This window comes from Cetorhinus maximus, chromosome 32 (genome assembly GCF_964194155.1).
Source record: "Cetorhinus maximus chromosome 32, sCetMax3.hap1.1, whole genome shotgun sequence".
Classification (NCBI taxonomy): Eukaryota; Metazoa; Chordata; class Chondrichthyes; order Lamniformes; family Cetorhinidae; genus Cetorhinus; species Cetorhinus maximus.
The window spans coordinates 16,254,807-16,278,019 of NC_135910.1; the positions used below are offsets into that span (position 1 = coordinate 16,254,807).

Consider the following 23,213-nt stretch of genomic DNA (forward strand, 5'->3'; position numbering starts at 1 on the left):
CACAGGTGTCTTTTGTGTTTTATCCCCAGATCTTCAAACCACAGAGGGTATGAAGGAGAAAAGGAACCAGAGGGCAGGTAAAAGCTTGTTTTGTGACTGTTCCCCTTTCAAAAAGAAGAGATTTGAACAAAATACAAAATTGCAGTTTGACCAAATCCAGGCGACTGCATCAACTTGGCAGCATCTAGGTTAACATTCAGCTACTGGCTCTCTGATTAATTTAATCATTCCACATGATTTCCCCACAATCGTGTTTTCTGTAGTGTATAATCCCTAGAAAGGTAGGATCACAAAAATTCCAGAATATTCAGTAGTCAACGATTCGCCTCAGCAATTCCAATTTTGATTAAGATTTTGAATTAAAAAAAAAACCAAACCTAAAGCAATTTATACAAATATAATGTATACAACGAGCATTTACATTTATTAGATTAAATTTCCTGAGCCATCTTAAATGGAATTTTTCTAGAAAATAATTTAGTGTGTGAGAAAGTGCTTTAATAACTTCCTATATTAATGTTAGACCAGGGTGACTGCTCTTTTAAATATCGTCTGCAATATTACATTTTTTAAATATTGGAAACAAAACCTTTCAATTAAATTTTCAAATAAAATAAAATAGCTTACTGAAATCTATCAACTGTATTAAGGATCACCAAAGGACAGAGAAGCATGGTTTCACCATCGCAACCAGGTAGTTTTGATGATTCTTTCATAGTGGGTTTTTAAATGGCTCACTGCCCCCGTCCATACTGCTGTGTTTTTCACTCTCCTTCCCTCAAAGTTCCCAATCAAGAGGAGCATTGCACAGCCATCGTGTGGCTTGTTGACTATTTTTCATGTGCAGATCTAGAGGCTGAGCTGTTCAGCTACAGAAAGCATCACAGTTTGCCCCCACACGACGAATATTTTCCACTAAAAAGGGAAGAGGCGATGGGGTTGGGGGTGGTCATTGGTCAGCGATGAGGAATGGGAACCAGTTTTCTCCCAATCCATCCAAGGATTCAGGGGCCAGAGGCACCTCACCCTTCAGCTCCCTGAGCTCACTCAGCACAGACCGAAGATCAACTATGAACCTTCAGATCTTTAATATTTACATGAGATAGTGCCTTATCCCTCAGTATACTTGAAAAGTTGCAAAGCCACTTTATTTTTTCTTTTAACACACAAAAGGCTAAGGAGCCAAATTGTTGTGTACCAAGTTTGGGACAAAAGGAAATGGAGAATAACCTGGGATACACTGCTTTCTGATACCACTGGAGGGAAAAGTTCACCTCTCGACTACAATTTTGTTTTGTGCAGCTGGGATCCATCTTGCCACTTTATAGAAAGTGTTAAAAATAAAACCAATTAAAAAGGACGGCCAGTGTTTACTGAACTGTAAAAAAAAACTTTCTGGTAGAAATTAAATAATAAAGCTGCTACTCTCTGAACACAGACCAGCTTTAGGTAACTCGCCAAGTTCTGGAAGGAGACAGATGATCAAAGGCTTCTCGTTGGATAACAATGATTGGCTTACGGCAGTTAGCAGGAGGTGATGGGGGGGAGGGAGTTAGACTTGTGGATTTAATCATCAGATGTGATGAAATTACTGGCGGTGTTGAGAAAACATTCGTACCGACCTAGTTCCGTTCTAGCGTTGTGAAATGATGTACAGTGTACATCTTCACAGGGCCAAGCAGTCTGACTGAGTCCACTACCTGCTGGCCTTGTCAAAGCAAACAGCTCGCTCCCCTACACCTCCAGCATCAGCCCCAATGCTGTTGATAAAATGGCTACGATGGGGTTCTGCAAGTTCCGGAATGTTCCGGGCTGGGCCGTCACTCTGTGTTACAGTTGCTCCAAAAGGTACAATGACAGAAATAAAATGGGTTCCGATGCTTTGTGGGCGGGCTGGCTGCCGTTACTTCTTCTCTATTGTACTGGAAAATATTTCTGCAAATTTCCTCAGCTGCTCTGTGGCTGACAGGGACTCCTCTTGGAGGCGCTGATTGTTAACCCTCAGGTTTGCCACCTCTGCCTGGAGGACAATTTTATCCTCTTTCTCCTGTAGAGAGAGAGACAGAGAGAGAGAGAGAATGAGAGAGAGAGAGAGAGAGTGAATTTCCTCAGTTAGCATTTATAACATGGAAGGTGCGACACTCTCTAGTTTAGTGTTAAATCCCAACATCTTGTTGAGGGCCACGTTTCCGATCAATGTGTCACATGAATACCCCTCTCAGCAATATAGTACAAAGGCGGGATCTCTCCATCACTCTCAGATCCTGGTTTGAATCATGCCACTGGGGCCAACTGATTAGCAAAGGGTCAGGCATTTCAAACATAAGGGAAAGGATTCTACAAGTATCGATGGCGCAGCGTTCCCTCACTACTGTACAGGGAGTGTAGAACTGTCAGAGGTGCTGTCTTTCAAGGTGTTGTTAAACTGAGGCCCTGGCTGCCCCCTCGGGTGCGAAAAATCCCCTGGCCATTCTTAGCTGTTGTGGGAAAGGGGAAGAAACAAGAGAGAGTCTTGTCTTCTGAAGGTTTGGGTCAAGGCATATTTCTCCACTTCTGGTAATGTTTTACCCCACCCAGTGCTGTCACTGATTGGTGAAGCATTCACTTTTCCAAGTGACTTTCTTCAACAAAATAAAAACTATCAACTGGCAAAACTGCTGCATCATGTCGGAGTGTCTACAAGCAGAGTACACCAGGATGAGCTTTTCCTGCACAGTGAGTTACTGAGCTCCACTAGCATCACAAGATGGCAAGTGCATGGCAGAAACTATAAAACTTGGGAGAGTCAGTCAGCCTTTGTTGGCTGTACAAATATCCAGCACCTGGGGACATATTTCAACAGCAAAACCTGTTTATACAAGGCCTTTAATTAAAAAAAAAAATTAAAATACCCCCAAAGTATTTCACAAGCGGAAAACTTGTGCCGAATGGGGGAGAGAGAGATTAGGGTGGATGGCTAAAAGTTTTAATCAAAAAGACGGGAGAGGGCAGGTAGAGAGCAAAAGGGGTTAGGGAGGGAATTCGACGGAGTGTTGGACCCAACAGTGCTGGCAGAGGCCTGGGACCAAATCCTCAGTAAATCCTAGCCTTGTAAGAGGAGACCTGCGGTACAGACATTCAAAGAATGGTGCTGATTAAAAGGTTTTGACGAAAGACAGATTGCCAAGAGAGAGATGAAATATCTGGCCTAGCAGAGAGTAAGGATGTCAAATGGTTAATCTGAAGGGTTACTAATCCATCGTGCTGTGTAATTCTGGATGTTTGTGGCCAGCTCCCAGTCATATGCACCATCGCTCGAATAGGAACGGCTGGCGTTTAAACTCTATTCCCAAGCTTCCTACACTTCCAAGATTTTGACACTGGCTTTTGAATGTTTTCTTTGGGTCTTCTGAATGTCAAGAGAATACTTCAAGATAAGTTCCTGCAGATGACTGATGATTAGAAAAACATTCCCATGTCCCACAGAAGGATGTGTTGGAAACACTCCTCGGTTTTCTGATCTTGCTCCAGTTTTACAGCTGCCTCAAGCCATTAGTGACTCAGTTGGAAAAAAAACTGTTCCAAACTTCCCCATTATTTATCGTGGTGCTCTTACTGAGTTGTGCAAGTTCTGTGACTGTGTCCCCATAACGATGCCTATACGTGGCCATGCATCTGAGACACGGAGCAATTAAAGTTAACAGCACAGAACGAGGCCATTCAGCCCATCGTGTTACCTCTAAGTCAGTCAGTCAGTCAGTCAGAGGTTTCCCGATGGAGGCAGACACTGATTTAGTGATAGATGGCAACCCCAGTCACTGAGGGCCTGGGATTTTCATATGTGTGTGTTGATCTATAATATATGAACTTTAATAATTATATACCAAATAGGGTAAGAGGACCACCTTGGGACAGGCAGTCAGCAGCACCTAGAGGATCTAGCATCTAGTCTATACTCAAGTAGGAGTAAGGGTGAAATAAAAGCGTGGTGGATGACATGCTGGGCGGGCCTTAATTGGCCCGCCCTCGTAAAATGGGGGCGCACCCCCGATTGGGGGTGCCGATCAGAGACGCGCCTCCGCGTGCCCGCTCTTAAACTCTCTCTCTCCTCCCCACCCCCCCACCCACCCCCAACGGGGGGAAAATTCTGCCCTATGGAGCTGGCATCACACCAGCACTGATTAAATCTCTTTTTCTGCTTCTGTGGAAAAAGAGTTAGTTTCTAAGCCTCTCGTTAGAATTACTCACCCCGGTAGGTGCACAAGGTCATTGTGGCAGCATTTCACTTGTTTATCCAAACTACAAGAGAACGAAATCCAGGCCCCAATATCAAACTGCACTGAAATGCCAACAATCTAGTGTTCTTTCAGAAAGGGATCCTGTCATCTTTACCCAGTTCAGCCAAGGTATCTCCCCCACACCAATGAGGTTGATTCTTAACTGCCCCCTGAGGTGGCCTATCAAGGCACTCAACTGCACCACTGGCTTCTGAAGAGAAACTACGGATGGGTATTAAACGCTGCCCTTGCCAGTGACGCCCACATCCCAAGAATGAATTAAAAAAATTGTCGTGGCCGCATTCCTCACCTTCAGCAGATCGTCCTGAAGCTGCCTCAACTGGATCTCAAGCTGGTAGACTTTTCCCGTTAACGCCAACGCTGGCTCATCACTGTAACAGAGGATGCATTCACTGAGTTTAGAACAATGCGCCAGCCACTGTACAGTGGGTAGCTCCCGTAACATTTGAAACAGGAGGTTGTTCAAAGTCTCATTCCAAACACTTGAGCAGAATCCAGCCTGAGGGAGCTCTGCACTATCAGAGGGGACATCTTTAGGGTGAGGTATTAAACCAAGACCTTTCAGGTGGATGTAAAAGATCCCGTGACACTATTTCAAAAGAGAAGCACAGGGGTTCTCCTTGGTGTCCTAGCCAATATTTATCCCTCAAACAGCACAAAAAACAGTTGACCTAATCATTATTAAATTGCTGTTTGTGAGAGTTTCCTGTATGCCAATTGGCTGTTGTGTTTCAGTGAACACTTAAGTTGAACACTTCTTTGCTACTCGGGATTACAGCAGATGTCACTTATGAAATAAATACAACTGACTGCAATGGAGATTTTTTTTTAAACAAAAACCGCCCCAATCGTTTATAAAGTGAAAAGTTTATAAAATGCTTCCCAAGGCTCAGTTTGTATGTGGTAATGAGTATGGAGCCATTTGGATCAGGAATGCAAATTGCTAGTCTGTGTTAAGATGCTCGAAATTCTCTTAACATTAGTTCAGAGGGAATACGAAATGATGGGTGGAAGGTTTGGCCGTGTGACAGAGTGAGGTCTAGATGAAGCTGAGCTCTGAAGTAGAAGGGCTGCATTTTCTCTTTTTATTTCAAAGTTTCAATTGTATCTCAGCCCTGGCACCACTTTCTTTACAATTGATTTACAACAATAATTGCTCGTGTTTTTATACAGTGATTTTAACATAATAAAACGTCCCAAGATGCTTCTTAGCAACATTACAAAACAAAACATGATACTGAGCCACATAAGAATGCAACAGAAAAAATGATCAAAAGTTTGGTCAAAGAGGTAGGTTTCAAGGGAGCACCTTGAAGGCGGAGAACTAAAGGCGGAGAGATTTAGGGAGGGAATTCCAGAGCTTAGGGCCCAGGCAGTTGAAGACACAGCCATCAATGATGGAGCGATTAAAATCAGGGTTGCTCAATATTAGTATCTAGCAGGCTCTATTGATGGATGTTAAATAACGTTATTACCTTAAACTACTGGGTAACAGGTGTTGGGTATTGAATAGTTCATTATACTCAGATGTGTAAATAAAGAGTCAGCCAACACTGGGTGACTGGTGTTAGAGTGCAGAAGTAAGCTCTGCAATAAACAGTCTGCACCAAAGCATCCTAATCTTAATATCTTCTTCACAATCAATCAATGGGATATTTATCTAACAGTCAAGAGACCAGAATTAGAGGAGTGCAGAGATCTCAGAGGGTTGTGGGGCTAGAGGAGATTTCAGAAATAGGGAGGAGGAAGGCTATGGGGTGGTGGGATTTGAAAACAGGGATGAGAATTTTAAAATACGAGTTAATTAAAATTGTAGGTCTGGTGAGAAATCCATATCAAGCGCCTCAAGAATGGACTGAAGAAACGTGGTAGGAATTCAGGCAGATATGAATGCATCTTTGTACTGTGTGAAGGAGTGAGGGACAACTAATATACAGCAAGAGAAATAAGACTGCCCTGTCACACCTGGAGGCTATGCAGGATATATATTTTTTTTTAAAAAGAGTCAGTAGCACAGGACGATCACGAGAATAAAAAGCAGTTGCCTTAAAATATGTGGTGTTCGGGGCGAGGACTGTCGCTCCAGCGTACTGTGTGTATGTACAGGATTATAGGCTGGTCCAACCTCAGATCCAACGGAGGCGTCGTTCAGTGAGAAAAGGGAAACTGCTCTCTGGACTGGAATAAATAAAAAGAACAGAATTATCATTGGCAATTCCTTTAGGAGAACCCTCTCACGTTCCCTGCTCTCTTTCCAGATTTTCAGTCTTGGTTCCGTGCATAGCACTCGGCCCTTAGTCAGAAGCCAGTCGTTGAAACTGCTCTCCAGAGCCTTGAACCCACAATCTAGGCCGACATTCCCAGTGCAGCAGTGGGTAAGTAGTGCACTGTCAGGGCTGTCATCTTTTGGATGACATATTAAACCAAGTCTGCCCCCTCGGCTGAAAGAAAAATTTCCCACGGCATTACTCAAAGAGCAAGTATGTTTTCCAGGTTGTCCTGACCAATATTTAACTCCAAACAATATTACAAAAGATTGCTCATTTATCTCAATGCTGTTTGTGGGACCTTGCTATGTACAGATTGGCAGCTGCATTATAATACTGACTATATTTCAAAAGCATTCAAATGCATATAGCAGCTTTAACGTTATAAAGCACAACAAGGTGTTTCACATGAGCCTTAACAAGCAAATTTTGACACCAAGCTGAGTAAGGAGGTACCATGGCAGATAGCCAAAAGTTTGGTCAAAGAGGTAGGTTTTAAAAGCAGTGTCTTAAAGAGGGAGAGAGAGGTAAAGAAAGGCAGAGAGGTTTAGGGAGGGAATTCCCAAGATTAAGGCCCAGGCAGCTGAAGGTGTGGCCAACAATGGTGGAGTGATTAAAATTGGGGATGCTTAAGAGGCCAGAATTAGAGTAGTACAGATATTTTGAAGGGCTTTAAGGCTCAAAGAGAATACAGATATTGGAAGGGGCTAGGCCATGGATGAACGTAACAGAAAGGAAGAGGATTTTAATCAAGGTGTTGCTTAACCAGGGGCCATTGCAAGTTATTAAGCACAAGGGTGATGGGCAAACAGAATTTGTGGCGAGTTAGGACACGGGGAGCAGAGGTTTGGATGAATTGCAGAGTGCAGACACCTCAGAGGGTTTTGCATTTACATTGGGTTTTGTATTTACATAAAGCATATTGGACTTCCATTGACCCTTTCAGTGTGGAACTATTTTTTGGACTGCCTGCCTCTCTGCCCCAAGTATTTTATGACGAGTTCTGCACGGCCCACAAAATACAAACTAGAATCCTCGAGGAAACATCTGGCAACTGATTACAGGTTTTCATTGATGCAAGGACTGCACACATTTATTAGACACAGCTGCTCCACAATGCAGTGCTAGACAGAGAGCAGTTACAATTTAAGAGCACTCCCCCATGGGAACAATCAAATGAATAGTAAGGATCATCCTTGGTCAAGCTCATGCTAAGATGGGGGAGGGGGGAGAAATTCAATCACAAAACATAATTGTATGAAGACAGACAATATAGGGTAACACGATGTACAAATCTTAGCACAAAGTTAATTTTATTTCCCTTTATCTAGTGAAATAAATTAGCAAGTAAAAATCATTCCCCCATCCAGGCAGAAAGATAACCAACGGTAGATTACAACTTTTAGTTTTGCTTAAAAAAGTAATTTAATCCTGTTAAATTTTTGATAGGTTAAAACCACATTTTTATCACCTAGGTTGTACATTCCTTTCTGTGCCTTCCAGCTTTTATAAAAGAGCCAATTATTCTTGCAATGAAAGTTGATGGCAGCCACTATGGGGCATTATCTTCTACAAATACATTTCGAACCATAGAACAGTACAGCACAGAAAGGAAGCTATTTGGCCCATTGAATCTGTGCCAGCTCTTTCAAAGAGAAATTCAGTAGTCCCATTCCTCCACTCTTACCCTAAACCCCTGAATCTATGATTAATAGTCCAAAACCTTTTGAAAGCTTGTACTGAACCTGTTTCCATCAGTCGATCAGGCAGTGCATTCCAAATCTTAACCAATTTGTTCCATTAAAATATTTTACTTTGCGGCTTTTTTTTTTGCCAATTGTCTTGATTCTCCATCCCCGGTTACTGAACCTTCAACCACTGGAAAACAGTTTTATGTAGGATATGTGGCACAGAAATAGTCCATACAGGCATCGACACTGCTCTTGAGCCTCCTCCCATCTTTCCTTATCTAAATCTAAATCTACCATCATAACCCTCTATTCCCTTCTCCCTCATATTCTGATCTAGCTTCCCCATAAATGCATCTTTGACATGGGTTCGGGTGAATGGTCTGTTTCTGTGTTGTATATGTTATGTAATACTATTTGTGTCAACTACTCCCTGTGGGAGCAAGTTTCATATTCTCACCGTTCTTTTGGATAAAGAGGTTTCTTGTGAATTCCTTGCTGGATTTCTTGGTCACTATCTAATATTGGGTAGCCTGTAGTTATGCTCTTCTCCACAAATGGAAATGTTCTCTCTGTAAAGCTTCTCCTTAATTACTCTATCTAAACCCTTCATGATTTTGAACACCTCTATCAAATCTTCTCTTTGCCTGTGCTCCAAGGAGAGCAACCCAGTTTCTCCAATCTGACCACATAATCGTAATCCCTCATTTTAGGAATTGTTCTCATTAAAAAAAAGTTAATTTAACGCAGATTGGAACTGGCAAATTGAAACATGTATTTAAAATAGGAGCCTTCATCTGTGAAGATTGAAAGGATTGAGGGGGGATTATGGACCATTGTAGTACTTAGTTAAGTAACACTATTATTAATATGGCTAACTATGTTCTGCTGTGACCTCTTAGGGCTATGAGCTCTGACAGACTCTCAGAACTGAAACTGTTCTATTAAAGAATAATGAGGGGAGAGTTGATCCAACTCTATAATATTAAACACTAAGAGGAATGGATGATAATGACTTAAATTAGAAAGCAAGCGCTGAACTGAATGACCTGAATTAAGGTCTCAAGTAAGAACTAAGATTAAAAGGAATTCCTCCGCTTTCCACATGATATAGAGATCACATGAAACACTTTAAAAAAAAACAAGCAATGCCAGTTGAGCATTTGATTAGGAAAGTATACAGAAAGATTTTAGGACGTGTATAGAGATAAACTAAACACTGCTGGACAGGACAGTTCCTGAGATAATGGCAATGAGTTAATGCTGTACCATGAAAAACAACCGCTTCACAATGAGTAGGAATGTTGTGGGGAGACAGAGGTAGGTAATCAGGGATTGTTCTGAGTTCCTGGGTCAGCAATGAATCTCCCCCACCTTGGCAACTCATTCCCAGTCCCTCTCTAACCATTCCCTGAAGTACTATGGCAGGCTCATTTGAGCAAATCACTGACGGTTATGTAGATAAAATTACGCTTTTATTTAAAGTGGCCTCGGGAAGTTAAAGACGAACATGGAGGTGACCACATCCATGGAAGTAATGGATACACAGGCCACTTCCAGTATTGTGCATGCAGTATCAGACCCAATTCTCAAAAAGTTTTGAAGGTAACAAATGTTCTAAAGTAGTTTCCCTCCATTACTGGAGGCTGGGGCAATACAGAAAGTAAAAATCTCACATTGTGTTCCAGCAGTTTTGGGCTTTGTTGAAAACAATTTACTCTGCTGGCAAAGTCTGTTGCTTAATCCGTCTGCCGACCTCAAGCTCCTTTCACTGCGAGTCGGGCTTCAAGTTACTCCTGTAGGTAATGTTTGCTGTTATTGTTCAGCCAAGTGCTACTGAAAATCTATCCTTCAGCAGAACTGACATCAGTGTGCGGCCAACCAACACCAAACAATGCAGAGACCCACCTCAGCGCCAATCCAATGAGTTTTACCACTGGTGACTTGCTGGCAGGGAAATCTAGATTTCGTTTCTCACAGCCTTAAGTCCCAGGATATTCAGCTCAGAGGGGTTGATGTGATGCCACTATAGAGTTGCATTGTGTCAAGCACTCTCGGATTAGTTTCAGGTGACACTCTCCCAGAGGTTTCAGATTATCCCTCACTCATTCGGCTCACAATAGAGATATTATTCTAGACTCCTCTTCACACAGACACAGGTTTCCAAAAAGCACTGTGTATGCCTGTGTGTTTTTTTTCAAATTTGTAACACATTAACCAGGAATAGAACAAGGGTCTACAGAGAGAGAGATTTAACCTCATGAGGCTTGAATGTGGACTGCACCGGATTTCTCAGCAGGCTGGAAGCATTGAGAACAGTGCAAGTTTTTCAGAAATTCACTTTAATCACAGAAGCTACAGACAACATGTGTGAATGGTAATGCACATCAAGAGGACAGATGGCGCCAGAACCATTTATGTTTTGCTAGCTGAAGTGAGAGTGGATTCACATGTTAGAATTTTAAAACCTTCCAATATTAACATATGAGTCGCGTCAACTTTCCGGTGATTGAAAATAGGGGATAAGTTAGGGGGCCAGTTTTGTGCTATGAGGAACTGAACCGAAACTGGTCAAATGCATTTCACAGAGCCCCCACAAACCAATCACTCCAACAGCCTGAACAGGTCTGTAACCAGCTTCTGGAGGCGTAAGGAGTCTACTCCTCACTTTTACACAATAAGTAGTTAGGATTTGGAAAGCGCTGCTGGATAGGGGGGTGGATACAAACTCAATAGCAGTCTTCAAAAGGGATTTGGATAAATACCTGAAGGAGAAAAAAATTGCAGGGATAGGGGAAAGAGCCGAGGAGTGTGAGCTGTTCGAAAGAGCTGGCACAGACTCAGTGTGCAGAATGGCCTCCTGCATTGTACTAGTCTATGGCAATGCACTTCCCCCCCAAATGCAATAGTGATTTACTTGAAAATTAATTAGTTCCCTACATACCACAGTACGAGTTACGTAGCAGTTCAGCCAGTGAGCCCTGAAACGCACTAAATCTTCAGCCCTGACATTGACAGATTGGTTTTTAAATAATTGAGAGATGTAAAATGGGATTTTACTGTATAGTATTTAAGGGTAAGATAATCGGGGATGCCCTCCTGCAGCAGACTTTACAGAAGCTCTGACTATAGCTCAATTCTCTGACATCTATTGAAGCTCTATTCCACATGACAGAAATGCTCTATCGCATTTCCAAGGCCCAGCTCCATAGACGACTTGATCGGGATTAACTAAATTCAAATGTCGTGAAGGAAGCAGAAACATCGTAGATGCTGGAAATGGCGGACGGGGGGTTTTGAATTTCTGATGTGAAACTTTAAAATAATAATTTTGAGGTTTGTTTAAGATTGAATCATACCTTCGTATGCTTTGGCAACACTGACCAGACTGGACCATTCCAGCTCTGACTCTGTGTCCGGCAGAGGCATCAGTACCGGATCGTTACGACGCACAGGAATTCGGTCACGAACATCAGTCAAGGACAAGTCTGAAGCAGACATGTTAGCTGAGCAGAGACACAAAACAGGATTAAATGCCAAAGTTTGAGAAGGAGCCCCCGCAAGACTGTGAAACACAACTTATCCCATCAAAATAGTTTGTTTTCTTTTACACAAAGGAAAAGGGGGGTTACTTTTCAGTAACAGCTTTTTCAGCATTTCTTTGCCACGTGGTGAGATGTAGTCAAAAGGGGGAGAAATGAATAAAAGCAATGCTTGAGAACAGAGGCCACATTTCATCAGTGTGATAACGAAGGAGGGATTAAAAAGTGCAGCATGAGAGATATAGAGCATATGCAGGCTTGAGTTTACACACCCCTCAAGGATTTCACAGATCTCATCAATCTAGTTCATTCACTCTCTCTTCTACTCTCAAAACAACCAGCCCCATGCGAACATAAGCCAGTGAGAAAACAGTAATGCTATTCATTTGAGGGGTGAAATGCAGTAGTAATTTCAGATGACAAACTGCATTCCTGGCTCCGCTAACAGCCCACAGCCAAATGATAACACTATGGGAGTGTACAGGCGATGATGAACCTTCCCACTAAAAGATGAAGGCAACATCCCTGTTAGTCGTTTAACAAGGTGAAAACGAGAAAATGAATTGGGGAAAGGAAGGAGAGAACAAGAGAATAAATTGCTAAAAGCTACTGCGGATGCTGGAAATCCAAAACAAAAACAGAATTACCTGGAAAAACTCAGCAAGTCTAGCAGCATCGGCGGAGAAGAAATCAGTTAACGTTTCGAGCCTTCATGGCCCTTCGGCAGAACTGCAGCATAGTTTCAACAAGGGAGAAATATAAATTGGTTTAAGGTGGGTGGGGGGGTGGGGAAGAGACACATTGAGGGTGTGGTGTGAGCAGATAATCAAAAGATGTCACAGACAAAAGGGTCAAAGAGGTGTTGAAGGTGGTGGTCTTTGTCTGAGAAAAGTGCTAATTAAGAATGGAAAACAGGATATTCAAAGTACAGCTCTAGTGGGGGTGGGGTGGAAAGACTAAAGGTTTTAGTTTTAGATTTAAAAATAATGGAAATAGGTGGGGAAAGAAGAATCTATATAAATTATTGAAAAAAAAGCGGGTGGGGGGGGAAAAGAAACGGGGTGGGGATGGGGGGAGGGGGAGTTTAAGATCTAAAGTTGTTGAATTCAATATTCAGCCCAGAGGGCTGTAAAGTGCCTAGTCGGAAGATGAGGTGCTGTTCCTCCAGTTTGCGTTGGGCTTCACTGGAACAATGCAGCAAGCCAAGGACAGACATGTTGGCAAGAGAACAGGGTGGAGTGTTAAAATAGCAAGCGACAGGGAGGTTTGGGTCTTTCTTGCGGACAGACCGCAGGTGTTCCGCAAAACGGTCGCCCAGTTTGCGTTTGGTCTCTCTACATTTGAGAGACCAAACGCAAACTGGGCGACCGTTTTGCGGAACACCTGCGGTCTGTCCGCAAGAAAGACCCAAACCTCCCTGTCGCTTGCCATTTTAACACTCCACCCTGTTCTCTTGCCAACATGTCTGTCCTTGGCTTGCTGCATTGTTCCAGTGAAGCCCAACGCAAACTGGAGGAACAGCACCTCATCTTCCGACTAGGCACTTTACAGCCCTCTGGGCTGAATATTGAATTCAACAACTTTAGATCTTAAACTCCCCCTCCCCCCATCCCCACCCCGTTTCTTTTCCCCCCCCACCCGCTTTTTTTTCAATAATTTATATAGATTCTTCTTTCCCCACCTATTTCCATTATTTTTAAATCTAAAACTAAAACCTTTAGTCTTTCCACCCCACCCCCACTAGAGCTGTACTTTGAATATCCTGTTTTCCATTCTTAATTAGCACTTTTCTCAGACAAAGACCACCACCTTCAACACCTCTTTGACCCTTTTGTCTGTGACATCTTTTGATTATCTGCTCACACCACACCCTCAATGTGTCTCTTCCCCACCCCCCCACCCACCTTAAACCAATTTATATTTCTCCCTTGTTGAAACTATGCTGCAGTTCTGCCGAAGGGCCATGAAGGCTCGAAACGTTAACTGATTTCTTCTCCGCCGATGCTGCTAGACTTGCTGAGTTTTTCCAGGTAATTCTGTTTTGGTTTGAAGAGAATAAATTGCTATCTCTGCATGCTCACAATTATTTTATACATATGCACACAAATAGAATAAGTATAGAAGTTAAAATTCTAAAATCTACAAATAGAAAGTTCAGGGAATAGAAGAGCAGGTATTTTAGCCTATTTTATATCCTTACATTTCTTTTCAAGATTTATTGCTCCTGGAGGCTGGGTTAGTCTGCGGGTGGGCAGTGTTTGGGAAGGGTATGTGCTGGTGAAGATCACATCGTTTGGCAGTGCCTGGTCAAGAGCTGCAATCTGGGAATTAGAGAAACTGGCTTCCCTCCGTCCACTGCAGATACTTTCATCAGACAGAGTCCTCTGCAGTGTCTTTCGTGAAGAATGCTAGAGAGAAGCAGAGAGATTTCCTTTTTAAAAATGAGACAAAGGTGAAGATTTCACAAAGGCTGCAATGCTTGGAGAGTACGTGTGGTACCTCAAGACACGGTGAGGATTCCGGATCACTGACTGCAGGCAACCTTCCGGGATTGCACAACTTCAATGTGGCAGTGCAGCCAGGATGCTTGCCCTTAATTTTAGGATTCTGCATATATTCTCTGGGATCCTTGGATCATTCAAGAGACTTTTATTGTACAGACTCAGTGTTGCAAACATTCCCCATCAAACCACAGTCTAGGATTGTAACCCCTGGAAGTTAGACAGCTAAGGAGTGATTTGACTGAAGTTTACAAGATATTAAGGGTAAAGAGAGAGAGAGAGAAACAATTTCTGCTGTTTGGGGGAGTCTCGGACTAAGGGAACTTGGTTAAAAATTAGAGTCAAATCTTTCAGGAGTGAAGTTAGGAAATACTTCTACACACAAAAAGAGTGGTAGAGGTTTGGAACTCTCTTCCACGAACAACTGTTCATACTAGATCAATAGTTAATTTTAAATGGAAGATTGATAGGTGTTTGCTAATCAAAGGTATCAAGGGATATGGGACAAAGACAGACTATATGGAGTTAGGTCACAGATCAGCCTTAATCTCACTGAATGACAGCCTGAGAAGCTGCTCCTAAAGTTCAGATGGTGCCAATCTAGTCAGGAGGGTGGCCAAGGATGGCAGCCTCTGGTCAACTTTCCTTCATATCCGGTATACAAATTCACGGCACAGTCGGGAAGGGAGCTGGAACACGAATCCACATCCCCCCAATTCATGTCACAACAAACAGGTGTTGGAAAGTGCTAAGCTACTTTGCTCTCCAACTGATTTTCTTTCACACTTCCAGAGCAGACAGACCCACAAATTCCCAGTTTACCTTTCTGTACCTCACTGACAACAGGAAAACACTAACTTCAACCCTCACCCAACAACCCCTGCTACCCAAGGTAGAACTTACAAGCATTTCTTTATCTTGCTCTGGCAAAGGGCTGTCCAGCAAAATGAGCTTTTTTAAATCTTCTTCGAGGGTTGATTTGTGGGATCTGCGTGGTGATCGGAGGTCTCGGAGGGATGCTCGCAATCTGGGCTGCCCGAAGACATTTGTAGAGACAATGCTGGAATTTCTGGGAGAGGAAACAGAATGCAGATTTTAAGGAACAATGAATAAAAAATAATATCCTTGTGTCTGGGATATTGCAACTGCCCCTGGATTACAAACACCGTTTTTTTGAATACTCATGAAGAATGGGTCAAAAATACAGTGAGATGTGTAAACAGTGTACATTTTTTTTCTCTACTAAGAGGCAGTTTTCTAAATTGGGATTCTGCAAGGTCATGAGCTTTTGTCTGTATTGATCGACTTTGTTGTTTGCCTTTGGGTAGCTCACATTGTTTTTTGGAAGCTGGCTCCCCAGGACTATGTCAATGCTGTATGAGGGAAGAGGGGAGGGACACACCTGCCTTCATTTCCCTACTGCAGATTGTGTGATGGTGTAAACTCATGCCTCACCACAGGACCAAAAAAAAAAGCATGCTCAAGAACATGAAGCATGGAACCAAGTGAAAGGCCATTCAGCTGTCAAACCCGCTTCTGCCACAGACTACATACAACCTATCCTATCACGGACTCCACATTCTCTTAACTAATCTGCAAAAATTCTACTCAACCCACAAATGGTAGTCGAGAGAAAAGTATCTATTCAGCTTTACAACTGATTTTCAAACCCAGGTTAGTTGTTTGCAATATATTTTTAAAATGGCTTTCCAATCTCTCAGAATCCATTATGTTCCATCATCATTTGTGTCAATACTTATTCTCCAAACCTTCAATACCACTCCTAGGCAGCCATTCGGGAGAAGGATATACATTTAGAACCAACTAGGTTCTCAAATCTAGGTGACCAGTTGCCTCAATGCACTCTGCTCTTCTTTGTTGACCTAGAAAGAGATGCTCTTGAATAGCATTTCAATAGATCATTCTCCTCCCACCCCACCATAAGATGAAATTGTGTTAACTCTGCCTCAGTGGCAGCACGCTCACCTCTGAACCAGATGGTCACAGGTTCCAATCCCACTCAAGAGACTCCAGCACAAAATTTAGGCCCCATTTGCTCTCTCAGCTGGTACAAAAGGTCCCATGCACTTTATTATAGGGGACCAAAGGAGTTCTCCCTGGTTATCCTGGCCAATATTTATCCCTCAAGCAACATCACTGGGTCATTATCATATCACTGTTTGTGGGATCTTGCTGTGCGCAAATTGGCTGCTGCGCTACCTACATTAAAAGAGTGGCTACACCAAGAGTTCTTCATCGGCTGTAAAGAGCTTTGAGACATCCTGAGGTCATGAAAGGTGCTTAATATAAATGCAAGTCTTCCATTCTCTACGAAACATTAGCATAGGTTAACAGCTTAGCTAAAATAATAATAGGCAAAGGCATTTCATACAGCCCCATTAACGTGCTAACACAGTACAGCAGATAGTTATCACTCAAGACTGGCAAAAACTTTACCCTGCCGGTCAAGCATGAAGGATGCCGAGGGCACTGTTTTGTACTCTTTATCCACCCTCCCATAATATCCACCTCCATTCTTCTAGCAAAAGATGAGAAAGTAGAGGGCAGAAGTAAGTTGATTCATAACAATATCCTGGCACTAGCCAAATAATTTTACATATAAAAACCAACTCATACTTCAGATGTTTTGTGCTACTGCTCCTGCACTACACACATCAAATATAAAACACCAAAAAAGCTTGGAATCTTTTAAGAGCCAAACAACGTCTATAACTTTTCCTGTACACAAACTATATATTTTGTGTGAATTATTACTATTCAAATAAATTGCTTAATGGGTCATCTTTCTGTCTGGTTTACGAGTGAGTCACAGATCTCAAGTGCGAGGTCGTTGCTGTTCTCAGCTAAGATGGCTATAAAGGGAAAGGGAGCAGCTAGTCAGTATTCCCCCATTCCAAATCACGATCCTACAATTTATGCTGGGAAATGTGCAAGTGGGCACTTGGGAAGCACAGGATCAAGCCTGGCCATGAAGTTCCCACCCCACCCCTGGCAGCCCCCCCTAAGTGGTTTAAAACCAGCCTCTTTGACCAAGCTTTTGGTCACCTGTCCTCATTTCAAAATTTGTGAAGTATTTTGGGGCATTTTACTATGTTAAAGGATGCTCATCTTTTAGAAGCTCAAGCTGCTGTTGCGAGACAGCAAAGGAAGGCAAAACATCCACACAGGCGTCAAAACAAACATGTTTCTTCAGGATAGAAGAAATTGATGAGAAATAAAAGAGTGCACTGCATGAAACTCTTCATTTTGAGAGGGAGAAAACCTTTGATCGTACTAACAAACTTCTAATGCATGTTTGAAGGGATAAAGGTTTTGCCCAGCCAGTAAGTACTACTGTGTAACAAATACAGTTTTGAATGAGCACTATTTGCAATTCTCCCCACCAACCGTCTCCTAGCAAAAATATTTTAAACTCCTCAGATCTCAAGTGCCAGCACAAATTGGTTTTGATTTCTCCTGCTAAACCATTCTAGTCTCTGAAGGGAAACCACTAGCAGATTCGGAATGTAAATGCTGTTGAATTTCAGCCCCCATCTTGCCACATGTTGGTAATTAGACTCTGATCCTGTTGAGACAACAATGTGCAGCAGATGCCACTGACTGTGCCCATTTGGTGAGATCTCTTTACTCGCCTGGTGTGCGGCAAGCATCAGAATCTTTCCCGTGTTGTGCTTAAAATAATTGGTAATATTTTCACTTTATAAGCCCTGTGAGTTTTTTTTTTAAAAAAGGTCATGAAGAATCATTTATTTTAATCTTTTCAAAATGTTTATTTTTACTTGAATAGTTAAAAAAAATGGGAAGATCAAAGCCATTGGCTTCAGCGACCATCACAAACTCCATACCCATCATCAGGCAGTGCCTCAGGTTGAACTAAATTGTTTCGCAAACTCAATGTCCTATGTGACTCTGGGTTTCACTTTCAGCCCCATATTCTCTCCATCATAAAGATTGTCTTACTTCCACCTCCATTACATTCACCTCTGCTCCTGCCTTGACCCATCAACTACTGAAATCCTCATTCACACCGCTGTCATTTCCAAACTTAACATCTTCAATACTCCACTAGCCCATCAACTTTCCTCCATGCTTTCAAAACTCCAGCTCATCCAAAACTCTGCTGACAATGTCCTATCGCTCACCAATTCCGACTCCCCCATCACTGCTCCCCTTGCTGACCTACATTGGTTGCCATTCCCCCCGACTCCTCCAGTTAAAAATTCTCATTCAGGTCTTTAAATCCCTTAATGGCCATTCAGGTCTTTAAATCCCTTAATGGCCTTACCCACCCTTAACTCAATTACCTTATCCTGCCCGACAACACCCTCCCCACCACCATCAGCTAGAACATGCTTATTTTCCAAATCAAGCCTCATTTGCAGACCTTAACTCCTTTGCCCTACCGCTGGCTGCACATCAGCCATCTAGGCCTTGCTTTATGGAATTCTCTTTGCCTCACCACTGTCAAGACCCTCTCTTAAACAAACCTTTCTGACAAAACTATTGGTCACCCTTCTTCATATCTTCTTTATTCAGCATCTATTTTTGTCTGATAATGCTGCTGTAAAACCCTGGAGATGCTGTCCTACATTGAAGTGACTATATTAATGTAAGTTGTCATTGCTGACAATAAGCGACAATCATGTCAGGTAGCAAAGCTGAAAGAGCAGTGTTGCTTTATTAGACTTTGCATTAGTGTGGCTTATTGGATAGCACTCCCGCCTCAGAGTGAAAAAGTCATGGGCTTGAGTGCCACTTCAAGGCACACAACCTAGGCTGCCACTTCAGTGCAGCACTCTCTTAGTACTGCACTATTAGAGGTGCCATCTTTTGGTTGAGATGTTAAACTGTCGATTTACTTAGATAGGTGTAAGCGATGCATCAGTGACTACCCTTTAATTCCCTTTGGGATATCCTGAGGAGAGGCCTCAAACTTTATACAAGAAGAAATCTGAGCTCTTGTGGGGGATGAAGAAGATGGCAGGAAAGAAGGAACTTGAGGCAGCCCGGGATTTCGTGCACCTCGGGTCCCTCTCAAAGTCTCCAGTTCTATTCAGCTCATTATAATCCCATGTTGTTCATTTCCTTTTCCCAAAATACAATATTTTTCATTTGGTCGTATTAAATTTCACTTACCATTTTGAATAATCTAAATCCTTTTAGAAAATATCATCTGCACATATAAGCAGCTTACAAATTGTTTCTGCATTCAGATAATTTATGTAGATCAGGAAGAATGAGGGCCCAAGAACTGAAAGCTGCAGTAAAAGCTCACTATTGTACTTGAAAGTGGAATTTGCTAGTGGTTTATAAGTTTCCAGTAGATTACGGTACACATTACATTCAACCAAACATGAGTGTTCATGGATAGTAATTATAGTTTACATTTCTTGCCTCACAGGGCCCCACCTTTGCATAACTGAGGCTGTATTTTGATGCCACACCAGTGGGTTTTTCACTAGTTTACGTCTGCATTCACTCTGAAAACATTCATTTAATTATGATTACTCAGTTTCACCCTACCCCAAGTTACAGACTGCACCAATGTGAATGAGCTGAGCACAAATCAAGGCCACAAACCCCAACCCCTCCCACTGACCTCTAATGAACTGCTGCATTAGTGTAATCATCCATTAGTCTGCCCACTGCATTAGAACCACCAGAATTTCAGATTTTGACAGGGTGACACACAGGCACACCTGGCTACAGTCTCCAAAGTTTGGGGAAAAGGGTGAGATGGGTTGGGAGAGGGTAAAATTGACAAAAGCGGATAGGCAGCAGCAAAAGTTCCTGCTCCTGACTTTATTCATTCACGGGATGTGTGCATCACTGGCTAGGCCAGCATTTATTGCCCATCCCTAATTATCCTTGAGAAGATGGTGGTGAGCTGTCTTCTGGAACTGCTGCAGTCCGTGTACACCAGCAGTGCTGTTAGGGAGTTCCAGGATTTTGACCCAGTGACAGTGAAGGAACGACGATATAGTTCCAAGTCAGGATAGTGTGTGGCTTGGAGGGGAACTTCCAGGTGGTAATGTTCCCATGCGTCTGCTGCCCTTATCCTTCTAGATGGTAGTGGTCATGGGTTTGGAAGATGCTGTCTAAGGAGCCTTGGTGAATTGCTGCAGTGCCTCTTGTAATAGTACACAATGCTGCCATTGTACATCAGTGGTGACGGGAGTAAATATTTGTGGGTGGGGTGCTTATCAAGCAGGCTGCTTTGTCCTGGGTAGTGTCCAGCTTCTTTAGTGTTGTTGGAGCTGCACTCCTCCAGGCAAGGGGAGAGTATTCCATCACACTCTTGGCTTGTGCCTTGTGGATAGTGGACAGGCTTTGGGGAGTTGAGCTGAGTTGCTCACCGCAGGATTCCCAGCCTCTGACCTGCCCTTGTAGCCACAGTATTTATATGGCTAGTCCAGTTCAGTTTCTGGTCAATAGTAACCCCCAGGATATTGATAGTGGGGGATTCAGCCATTGAATGTCGAGGGTCAGTGATTAGATTCTCTTTTGTTGGAGATGGTCATTACCTGACACTTGTGTGGGGCAAGTTACTTGCCTCCTGCCAGCCCAAGCCTGGATATTGTCCAGGTCTTGCTGCATTTGGACATGGACTGCTTCAGTATCTGAGGAGCCACGGATGGTGCTGAACACAGTGTAATCATCAGCAAGCATCCCCATTTCTGACCTTATGATGGAAGGAAGGTCATTGAAGCAGCTGAAGATGTTTGGGCCTAGGACACTGCCCTGAGGAACTCCTGCAGTGATGTCTTGCAACTGAGATGATTGATCTCCAACCACCACAATCATCTTCCTTTGTGCTAGTTATGACTCCAAAGTGGAGAGATTTCCCCGATTCCCATCAACTCCAGTATCGTTAGGACTCCTTGATGCCACACTCGGTCAAATGCTGCCTTGATGTCAAGGGCAGTCACTCTCACCTCATCTCTGGAGTTCGGCTCTTTTGTCCATGTTTGAACCAAGGCTGTAATGAGGTCAGGAGCTGGGTGATCCTGGCAGAAGCCAAACTGAGCATCAGTGAGCAGGTTATTGCTGAGCAAGTGCTGCTTGATAGCCCTGTTGATGACTCCTTCCGTCACTTTACTGATGATCAAGAGTAGACTGATTGGGTGGTAATTGGTCAGGTTGGATTTGTCCTGCTGTGTGTGTACAGGACATACCTGGGCAATTCTCCACATTGCCAGATAGATGCCTGTGTTGTAGCTGTAGTGGAACAGCTTGGTTAGGAATGCGACAAGTTCTGGAGCACAAGTCTTCAGTATTATTGCTGAAATATTGTCAGGACCTTTACCTTTGCAGTATCCAGTGCCTTCAGCCATTTCTTGATAACACATGTAGTGAATTAAATTGCCTAAAGACTGGCATCTGTGATCCTGGGGAGGCGGAGATGGATCATCCACTCGTCATTTCTGGCAGAAGCTTGTTGCGAATGCTTCAGTCTTATCTTTTGCACTGATGTGTTGGGCTCTTGCATCATTGAGGATGGGGATATTTGTGGAACCTCCTCCTCCAGTGAGTTGTTTAATTGTCCACCATCATTCATGACTGGATGTGACAGGAATGCAGAGCTTAGATTTGATCCGTTGCTTGTAAGATCGCTTAGCTCTGTCTATTGCATGCTGCTTAGTGACAGCTGTATTAGATTGTTAGAAGTTTGTTTATCTTTCATCTCCACGGTTCCTGAAGTCTGCTTATGGTAGATATTGGATGAGTGGCAATGGAAGTGACATGGTGGGGCATGACGGTGCAGGGGGAGAGTGGGGGTTACTGAGTGGGCTAGCGGCCTAACAGCCTAACAGCTTCTAAAACAACTGGGAAGGAATTCCAAAGAACAGAGACAAGCCTTCCAATCAGCCCAATACGTCCACCCCCGTGGCTGCCTAGGATCTGCTTCAGGGGTCGGCAGACATTACCCCTGGTCCACACCCCTGTAGCAAAAATTGGGTCTAATGGGGCCCTTTAAACAGAGGCGGGTCTGCCAAGTCAGGAAATCTCCTGACTCAAGCTACCCGGATCAGTGGTGGAAATCCAGCCTTTTACTGTCTTTCACCGAGTAATGCAGCCAGTGATTCTGTTTTTGTTATGTCTGGTTCACCATAAATTATAAAAGAATATATTGTTCAGTACAGGGTGGGTGGTACAGGGTGGGTGGCACAGGGTGCTGTGGCCCAGAGTGGGAGGCCATAGGGTTGCATTTCCCCATTCAAGGAATGACAATAGGGAAGGGCTGGATGAACGCTGATTTATTACCCACAAGGATTAGTAGGAAAATTTGGCAAGTGACTCACTCCTACCACAGCTCTGTGCCTCCCAGGGGTCTTCCCAAGAACAGAGTTGGCAGAAACTGGGGTGTGATTGCTTGGCTGGAACATTTGACTTTGAGTGGTGCAAGTGTTAGAAAAGATGAAACAAGGGAATTGAAGGGGGAGTGCCTTCTGGCCCTACTCCGTCCCTTTCATTTTCTCTCTGGTAATTCATGCCTGGAAATGATTCCACAGGTGTCCACACCCTGTGTCTCATTGCCTGTTCTTGGATGGATGCATGGATAATTATTGCTGGGTTATCTATAAAGAGCTTCGTAAACTAGCCCCATCATATCTTCACCAAACATCCATACTCGAGCATGTTTTCATACAAGGTCACTCAATTGTCATAAAAACCCATCTGATTCACTAATGTCCTTCAGGGAAGGAAATCTGCTGTCTGACCTACATATGACTCCAGGTCCACAGCAATGTGGTTGACTCTTAAATGCCCTCTGACATGGCCTAGCAAGCCACTCAGTTGTATCAAACTGCTACAAAGTCTGTAAGGAATGGAAAAACTGGGTGGACCACTCAGCATCCACTTAGACACAAAAGCAACAGCTTGACATAGTCATACTCATGGAATCATACCTCAC

The 23,213-nt window shown here is 43.2% G+C and overlaps 1 protein-coding gene across 1 annotated transcript in view; it reads right to left on the minus strand.

Moving 5' to 3' along the window:
* Positions 1-1,774: 1,774 nt before the first annotated feature.
* sipa1l3 (signal-induced proliferation-associated 1 like 3) overlaps positions 1,775-23,213 on the minus strand; it is a 150,679-nt gene continuing 129,240 nt past the window's right edge. The window contains exons 17-22 of the mRNA XM_078533365.1: positions 15,179-15,344; positions 13,975-14,182; positions 11,592-11,738; positions 6,323-6,455; positions 4,567-4,648; positions 1,775-2,047 (exon numbers count right to left, since the gene is read on the minus strand). Coding sequence (XP_078389491.1) covers positions 1,904-2,047; positions 4,567-4,648; positions 6,323-6,455; positions 11,592-11,738; positions 13,975-14,182; positions 15,179-15,344 — 880 coding nt within the window. The 3' untranslated portion in view covers positions 1,775-1,903. The remainder of the gene's footprint in view (positions 2,048-4,566; positions 4,649-6,322; positions 6,456-11,591; positions 11,739-13,974; positions 14,183-15,178; positions 15,345-23,213) is intronic.